Source organism: Quercus robur, chromosome 2, assembly GCF_932294415.1.
Source record: "Quercus robur chromosome 2, dhQueRobu3.1, whole genome shotgun sequence".
Lineage (NCBI taxonomy): Eukaryota > Viridiplantae > Streptophyta > Magnoliopsida > Fagales > Fagaceae > Quercus > Quercus robur.
This window is the reverse complement of record NC_065535.1, coordinates 34352713-34362076: the sequence shown is the minus strand read 5'-3', so window position 1 is coordinate 34362076 and position 9364 is coordinate 34352713. Positions and strand designations below refer to the sequence as shown.

The following is a 9364-nucleotide window of genomic DNA, read 5'->3' as shown; positions in this document are numbered from 1 at the left end:
TTTATTGGAAAACCTTTTTTTAAGGTTCAATACTTAAAAGCTATACCTAAGTTTTGCAGTAAAAATTTTTAATGCAAAAATGAACTTTAAACTTTAAAGGGTTTGTGTGTGTATGTAATTCAATAGGGGAAGGGGAATTTGAATCTTGGACTTTTCCATTAAAAACACTAATAAAAGTCTTAATTAAGTTACAAGCCTCTTGACAACATTGAAGTATATTAAGTTCCATAAATATGCTATGCAATCACCTGTACCATATAGCATTTTTCTTTTATGTCATCAAAGCACAAATCAAAATAATTCCACTAGAACTTTGTCTCTCAAATGATCCATTTGGCATACCAGGCAAAGGATAAGAAATGAGAATTTACAGTGCTGGTAGCAATTGGACTGAGAATAATATATCTAACATAAATTCATCCAGGTATCTTCAAGCTACTTAGAGGTCTATTATATAATCACAGTTTCTTCCTAAATATTTGGGACATAAAAAAAAAAAAGACTAGTACAGCATTCGCCCATAAAATCTAATAACAAATTAACAATTGCTCCATAAGGTTTATCCAGGGAATGCCAGCTAGTTAGAAACAAAATCTACAGCATATTTCATCTAGTCCCTTGTAAAAGGGACACATGGAAAAGGATTACCTTGGGCGGGCAGTGCTTCGAGTTGTTCTTCTAAGATCTGAAGTAGGTCTGGAAGCTTGAGAGGAACCAGTTCCAACTACATCTGCACAGTCAGTTTTGCTGGATCTAAGCCTTTTTGTTCTAGGTCCCCGAGGTGGCTGGGTCTGGGTGGGCACATCCGCCTCATCCTCTTCATCGACAAGTTCTGCTTTGGGTACTACATAATTCCATTCAGTCCCACAACTTGGACAAACTCTTTCCCCCTAAAATTAATTCAAGTTAGCAGGTTTACTAAGTACAGAACGCCCTGTTCACAGTAAATACGAGACACATCATGAATATACCCTTCTTTGGGAAAAGAATTTCTTTAGGCAGTACTTGTGAATTCGGACTGTACAGGAGTCATTCTGGCACACATCCGCCTGTCAAAAACAAACCCAACAAAGTACAAAAATTAATAGCAGAAACAAAGAAATGTTCCATTAGTTTTAGTTGGAACATTTGAAAATTTTCCATTGCTATTACCCTAGGGTAATGGTTGAATAAAACATTAGATTTTACTTCGAAACCACAAGCAAAGCTAATTCAAATTAACATTTTACTGAATACATCCTACATGGATTAATTAACTGTTAAAAAAAAATTTAATTAATTTCCGAGATATAGTAGACATCAAACATTAACCAGTATCCACAAACATAGCAAAGTAATAATCAATTAACCTTCACTCCAGCTTCGTTGCACACTTGACATGAAGGAATATCATTATTACGGAAATAACTGCGCAGATCAAGAAAGGATCTGACACCAAGTCCAATGATACCATCAGGAGTGCGATTAAGCCACTGGTCCCGCACAAGTTCATCGAGAGTTTTTTCCTTCTGAGATAATGAGAAATTCTTTACTGCAGGAGGGACCTGAGTTGGATCACACTGTGATTGTGATCCTGTGCTAGTTAGAACCTGATTAACAACATGAAGTGTCAAGCATGAGCGCATCACAGGAGCAAGCTTGTACAGAATAATAAACTCATTTGCCTGTGTGAAAATGGTGTAAAAGTTGAGGGAGTTCCTAAATGAAAGCAAATTCTAGTTTGTTTGATTTAATTGATATGGAATTTTTCCTAATAAAAGCATAAACACTCAGTCACTAGTTCTGGAAACATCCATTCTTGGGCAAACCAAGTCATGATCAATAAACTTGTTGCGGGAATCATATAGAATTAAGACCCATTGGGTTTTCATCCACAGTTTAGCTGTGCAGACAACATTCTCTATAGCAAGTATTAAGAAGAACATTCAAAAAGATATATGCATTCGGAAGAATATATGTAAGACATACTGCCAACATTAGACAAATTAAGCCAAACTGGGACATGTGCCCACAGTTTAGCTGCAGACAACTGCAGTAAGTAATAAGGTGAATGTTCAAAAAGAAAAATGCATTCAAGAGTATTCAAAATGCGTACTGCTATAAAATATAACTGAAACAAACCTTTAGCAAAACAACCAGAAACATTGTAGTTTTTCTAAGCAAAACTGATTGATAATATAAGTGCTTCACCATGGTGCACCTAATTCTGTACGTATTACCTTGGAAAGGTGTTTGGGGCAATAAGGTTCCATGTAAGGTAGCTTTTTTTTTTTTTTGTATGGACTGCAGCTTTGAATTCTATACTGACAATGGATAACCTTGCTAAACGGAAGCTACTGATTGTTAATATATGTATTTTGTGTAAGGGGACAGTGAAAAAGTTAATCAATTGTTGCACTGTACTATTGCTAGGGAGATGTGATCTTTTGCACTTATGGCTTTTGGAGTACATTGGGTAATGCCATGCCAAGTAATTGACTTGTTGACTATTTGGAGGGGTGTTTGGAAGCCCCTGTAATAGGGTAGTGTGGCAAGCTACTCTACATTGCATTATGTGGGCCATATGGAGAGAGAGGAATTGCTGGACTTTTGAGAATGAAGAAATCTATGCAAGATATTAAAAATAGCCTTTTGAGAACTATGTTTGAACATAGTACATAGATCGGGAGGTATCTTGTAGTTTTATTATTGATTTTTTTGGAGATCATGAGTGTTGTAATTCTTTAAGGATGCTCGCTTTTGAGCATTCCTTCTTTTTAATAAATTATTCTTTTACTTATCAAAAAAAATATTTAAGTTGCATTGCCTTTAGCAACCTTATCACAACTGGCATACTTGTACTTACAAATGTGATCTACATGACAATCCTCTTCCCTTGAGATTTGAGAACCCACTGATCTTGAAATTTCAGTAGAGATGGGAGAGGCAACACTCAAGACCCAATACTCATGACCATAACTAGAATTATATTTATTTTGATTGGTTGGGTCTTGAAGCCATTAAGTCACCCTTAACCTAGCTCTTACAAGGGAACCAGAATTATATTTAATGGAACTGTGAATGTTACTGCCTCTAGAAAGAAGTATATCTTTGGCTTGTCACCAACTCTGACCAATAGGCAACAGCTAAGAAACAAATTCTAGCAGATTGGGGAGACGAGCTGCCAAGTAGGTGAGTGGTAGTAGAAGTGGCAAGGGAGAGCATGGCTCAGACATTTTGCTGACATTGAGAAAAGGGAGAAAGGTAGCCAACCAATAAAAAATTACAACCATACATAACATCATCAAAACACCAAAACCACATCCACTTATTGCTTCACGCACTGAAAAAAAACCACTTTGGATGAGCAAGCGATCAACTGGTTGTGTTTAAAAAAATTTCACTTCTTTTGAGTTTTCCATTTCAGATCTGGTTGTCCCTCTTGAGAGCCCATTGATCTTCTTTGGCTCATCCAAAACACTGCTACATGGTTATAATGGGAAAGCATTTTACTTATCCAGGCTTGCAAATGAAAAAAGAGCATAGGTGGACTTCAAATGGGTAAAAGAGTATTATACTTTGACATTTTGTAGTATGGGGCCGGCTAATCTTCTCAACTAGAGGGGGAGCATATGTTGTTTTGTGAAATCTTAGGGGAGGATACAGCAATTTAATCCTATTATAAGTTTACTTTATTCCATAATATTATAAGAAAATTCTCCTACTACAGAAACTTGAATTTCAAAGAGAACATTTTATGAGCGTCATTATATCAAACCAATAAGATTTTACTTAACATCATAGATTTGTGATGCAGAAGAAGAGTGTCATTATGAACCGCTCTATGTGTTGGACTTTTTTCTGTTGCCCAATGAAGCATGAGTTTGATAAAGAAGCATACATTAATCCTATATGGTGCTTTCATAATGAAGTGCATAGCACAATTAGAACCAGTTATGAACCATAGAAAGAAGTTCATAGCAACAAAAAACAACCAATCCTCATTAGTACCAAAATTTTGTTGCTGACTATGGATCCTCAACAAACTATTGAAGAGCGAGCAATTCAACATAGGTGCCTCAAGGAGTTTGTTGGAGGTAATTAAGTTTGGGTACACTTTACAAAACAAATATTTCCATAGGAAATCCATTACAAAGATTGATCTACATAAGGCATTGAAGAAAATAAGTATGAATACTTATGAGGTGAAACTTCCAAATGATCATTAGATCAGTCCTATCTCTAATCTTGCAGCCTTGCATTTGTTTGATTACCAAAACTTTGATGGTGACACTGAGCAACCAGAAATCAAAGATTGTAGTGTCCAGTTACCAAAGAAGCCTAGAGATGTCATCGAAGAGTTCCTTGATATTAAGGAGGCTTGATAATTTTAAGGTTATCACTACGATCAAATTCATATAAATTAACTAATGAAAACACCTGGACTACAGGAGAGTTTTTTTTTTTTAAAGGTTGATCCTTCTATATATGACCATAATTTTCACATTTTTAACTGATGCCAAGATCTCTCCACCACAGAAAAATTGATGAGTAGCTAATCAGAAAAGAAAAAAGATTCCAGGGTCAGTGTTCACAGCATTGTAGCACAATACTTTTCATCACTAACAGTTTTATAAATTGGGATTTTTATGAATAACTTGAGTTAAATTTCTTAGGCTACCTTTTTACAGATAAATTATGTTTTATATCAAGGCCAATATTTCTATTTAATAATTCTTTCTATGCTACAAAGTTGATTATTTAGGGGTGCAACCAAATTTTGACTTTTATTTCAGCGAGAGAGTTTTTTTCTTTCTGTGTCCTTACTCTCTAGCCTGAAAGGCCAGCCCTTTGGCTATTATTTCATCTTTATCACTCACTCCTCGAGTTTATAAACTTTCTAGTACAAACTAAAACCCTTTGTGAGCTTCTCCAATGCTAATCTCTTCCATACAAGTTATGCCACTTGTAGAAGACAAACCATATGGAGTTGGATTTGCATCACTCAAAGTGCTAACTCAAATTTCTAGAGTTCAATGCATCAGTTATTTTGATCACTTGTGGTGTGGGGATTCCCCTCTAAAGTAGGCATTCCCAGAGTTATTTTTGATCAGTCAGGATAGAGATTCTTCCATAGCAGATTTATTGCAATTGGGGTGAAGCATTGGGATCTTCATTTTCCCAGATTGGTACAAGATTGGGAGCTTGATTCTTTGGATAGATTTATGGGTTTAATTTACTAATTTTTTTCTGTAATTGGAAGGGGAGATGACAAGATGTGTTGGAAGCTTAATAAGAGTAGGGGTTTTAAGGTAGGAGGCTATTACCAGCTATTGTGTCCCTCCAATTGTGTCCATTTTCCATGAAAAATTATTTGGAGATCTAAGATCCCTCCTAGAGCTGCTTTCTTCTCTTTGAGTGCTGCGTTGGGGAGTATCTTTACTACGGATAATTTATGGAAGAGAGGTATTATTGTGATTGATTGGAGTGTCATGTGTAAACGGAATGGGGAAAATGTGGATCATCCACTTCTACATTTTCCTATAGCTCATGAGATGTGGTCCTTGGTTTTTTGTTTGTTTGGTATCCATCGGGTTATGCCACTGCAGGAAATGGATCTATTAGCCTCTTGGCAAGGCAGTTTTGCTCGGCACCGTAATGCTGCAAGTTGGAAGATTGTGTCACATTGCTTAATGTGGTGCATTTGGTAGGAGAGAATTGCTAGAAGTTTTGAGGGTTGTGAGCAGATTATATTTGAATCCTTTTTCTTTCTTTCTATGCTGGATTGGGCTAGAGCTCTTCAAGCTTTCTCTTGTGATTCTTTCTTAGATTTTTTAGAGCATTGTTCTTTGAGATGTGTATACTTGGAAGTTTTGCTGCTTTAATAAAGATTGTTACTTATAAAAAAAAATGCATCAGTGCAACAAATAAGGTCAGAAAATTCAGACCTGATTCTCCAATCGTAGATTAAGGGCATGAATGTTGGGTATTCTACCTTGGGCTGTGGCATCTTGCACAATTGCTTCAATCTGATATTTGACATAAAAAAGACGCAAGAAGATATGATATAAATGAAGATATCTAAAATTCATACTAGTAAACATCAAACATCTATTGGCATAAAGATTTTCACAAAGACTTCATTTAGACATAGTTTCTTCCATTTATACCTTTTCTAGAAGGCTCAAACACTGAGAAAGTGATCAGAGAATTTGCTTCATTCTCATAACTAAGGATAATGCAATGTCAAGTGAATGTTATGAAATTCTCCTTGAACCTTGATTAATATTTTCCAACTATTCCACTAGCAACAAAGCACGTGAAAAAGAAATGAAGATTACCTATTTTATTGTAACTTTCATGATAAACACAAAAGAATATAACAGAAAAAGATGCCCATTTTTTTTTTTTATCTTTTGGATTAGAGAAAGATGCCCACAATATTTTTTTTATTAATTTTTTTTTTGAAGGAAATCCATTAAAGAAGCAAGAAAGGCTAAGAGACAATGGAAGAATATACCAAAGGTTGTTTTTGGCCCTTATTTTGCTGCTACACCTACTTCCTTGAGATATGACATCTCTCTTCACGGTGGAAATCATATTCTCCATTATAAGGAATGACATCTAAAAACAATATAACCAACTACAATAATCTATAGCAAAATGTTCTTAGAGATATCATTAAGGGGTTATCTTTATGCTTGTACAGAGTCCTCCATGCTCATTTTATATTGGGATTATATCTTGCTTTAGAAAGAAGAGTGAACAAATTGCAAGTAGCAACCTGCTAGGTAATAATACATACAGCCTCCTAGAGGATGGGAGCTCTCATAAATAAGGTAAAATTTTTAATTGCTTTACTATGTTTACCCTAATATATGAAAAGACTATGTGCACAGGTGTGCAGAGCCAACAGTGGCTCCATTGGGTATCCCAAGTCCCCTGTGAGTCTGTGACCCACAGTCATGGATTAATTAGTTTTTTTTTTTTTTTTTTTTAAATAACAGATAAAAGTTTATTTGAAGCAAGGAACCAACTCCATTAACAAGTTCTTGGATGCTGTAAAATTTCAAGACTATTTGGTGTTAAACCTTTACAAAAATAGTACATTACAAAAATTAAAGCCTCAGTTAAATAAACACATACCAAATGAAACATTGTAATAGAACCAAACCCCAAAACACTAAAAACTGAAATTAAAAACTAAGCAGCCACGGGCTCTGGTAAACTAAAGTACTTTAATGACACTGTACCTTACTCATAGTTTACTGTAGAACAATGCAACTTAACCCAAAAAAAAAAAAAAAGAGAGAGATGGCTGAGATATGTGGCCTAAAAGTCATGATATTAAATTGCAATGTACATTGCAGAGATTATAGGTATAACATCTTTTGTATGACAAACAGTTTAAACACATCAGTTATTATCAAGTCTTAAGTACATACCCATGACAATGGCAACTGTTCCTATATCAAAATTGTTAGTTCTGTAATCAGTCAATTTTTCAAGTCAACATCAGGAAGGCCTTTCTTGAGACGATGGAGAAGAGGCAAGGTCGAAATTGAGCAGAAATAGCTATGTACTTAATTTTATAAATCTTTGAAAGCCAAAATGAATTGGTGATCAAAATGGATTCTTGGAAGAAGATATGTCTCTATTATATACATTTTTTTTTTATAACGTCTAGGGAACTTTTTTAAAGAAGAACCCTTTGGACTCGCCCCTACCCACTAAAACCCAAGGGCAACTGACCCCACCCACCAGAACCAGTTGTCCAGTAATCCAAGCACATTCTCTAGTATATAAACCCTACATTGGGTTGACGAATGTTGTTGCAATGGGACAATTTTGAATTTTGTTATCAAAATATAAGTATAGCCATACTTACAATTGCCTTGTAGAAAGCAATCTGGGGAACTGAATATTTAGTGCCAAGCTTGGATTGTTCATCAGAAACAGTATTGACCACTCCATAGTAAACCCGGCCATCGTATTGGTTCCTGAAACCCCGTAGCTCACACTGAACATATGAAAGTGCTTTGTTTATCTTCAAGAGATATTCATCAAACACCTGTTTATGAGTGCCTGTAATAGTGTATATATATATATATATATATATATATCAAACACTACACTAAAATTTAACCAAACAAGAATCAACAATTAAAGCAGTTATGGAACAAGAAGAGGAAAAAGGAAACCTGGGTTTTTGCCAGTGAGGCCATTGAAGATTGGATGGAACTGATCGTCCCTTAGAGGACCGCGTGATAACAATGCTTGAATTAGGGTTTGGTGTCTCCAGCTCAGCTCCGCCATTTTCAGAATCAGAAACCCTAACTTTCTTTCTTTCTTTCTGAGGTGAATTGGGGATTTTTTTTTTCGAAATTTGACAACTAAAATGAAAATAGAATGTTTTTTTGTTTGTAAAGTTTGAGAAAAATATTGTACTGCGGCTGGGTTTATACGATACGACCCTTCGGATGGCGGGAAATATTGGGCTTGGTATAATGGCGGGAGATGTTAAGGGTCACTTGCATTTTTTTTTCTTTTTCTTTTTTTTGAGGGGAAGGTAAGTCAACTTTATTAAAAGAAATCAAGTTGAAGTACATCAATCAAGTCTTGAGGTAGTTCTTCTAACCACACATCTGTATCAGCAGTTAAAACTGCTCTCTTTGCCAGGGAGTGGGTTGACCTATTGCCCTCTACGTGTATGAATGAAATTACAAAATTGCATGCCAGCTCCTAATCTTTGGATATCAGTTATAATATGGCCCAGTTGAGTTCTGTTGGGCTTTGGGTTGTTGAGTGCCTGTATGACTTTCAAGGAATCCCCTTCCACAACGGCCTTGAAGATGCTGATCTCTTGTGCGAAAATAAGTGCTTGCCTAGCTGCCAAAGCTTCCACCATGTCCACCGAGCTTGGCAAAGGGATTTTCTGACTGAGGGCTGCAATGATCAGCCCAGATTCGTCGCGGATGACAATACCCAGGCCAGCAAGCTTCCTATCCTCAAACACAGTTCCGTCGAAGTTGATCTTGAATAACCCAGCACCAAGTGGTTGCTATTTCGTTTCCACCTAAGGGATGACAGACTGTGTAGGAATGTCTTGCACGTCATTAAATTCCTGCAACAACTCCCTCGCTTTTTTCACCGTTTCACCAACGTCCCATATAGGTTGCCTTTCTCTCAGTCTGTTACGTCTAGTCCATATACACCAAGCTACTACGGAAAAGAGCACAGTTGTACCTGAAGATAATTCCGATAACACGAAGGACACCAAGTCACCAAAGCATCTAAAATTCCTTGTACGTGGGTAGTAAAAGGTCTGATCCGAGAACCAAATACTCTTGGCATGGTCACAAAACCATAAGCAATGAATGACGTC

The 9364-nt window shown here is 36.2% G+C and overlaps 1 protein-coding gene across 1 annotated transcript; it reads right to left on the bottom strand.

Moving 5' to 3' along the window:
* Nucleotides 1-385: 385 nt before the first annotated feature.
* Nucleotides 386-8523, bottom strand: LOC126713457 (uncharacterized). Its single transcript, XM_050413208.1, has 6 exons — nt 8181-8523; nt 7868-8064; nt 5928-6008; nt 1350-1589; nt 972-1049; nt 386-890 (listed from the first exon to the last, which is right to left on the bottom strand). Exons 1-6 carry the CDS (start codon nt 8293-8295, stop codon nt 645-647), a joined length of 957 nt encoding a protein of 318 aa, XP_050269165.1. The 5' UTR covers nt 8296-8523; the 3' UTR covers nt 386-644.
* Nucleotides 8524-9364: the final 841 nt, after the last annotated feature.

Excerpts from the sequence above, each read along its gene's own strand:
- LOC126713457 (XM_050413208.1), bottom strand. The coding sequence starts at position 8,295 with ATGGCGGAGCTGAGCTGGAGACACCAAACCCTAATTCAAGCATTGTTA. Across the intron at positions 1,590-5,927 it reads ATCTACGATTGGAGAATCAG|GTTCTAACTAGCACAGGATC; the intron begins GTCTGAATTTTC and ends GTTGTTAATCAG. Across the intron at positions 891-971 it reads AATTCTTTTCCCAAAGAAGG|GGGGAAAGAGTTTGTCCAAG; the intron begins GTATATTCATGA and ends AATTAATTTTAG.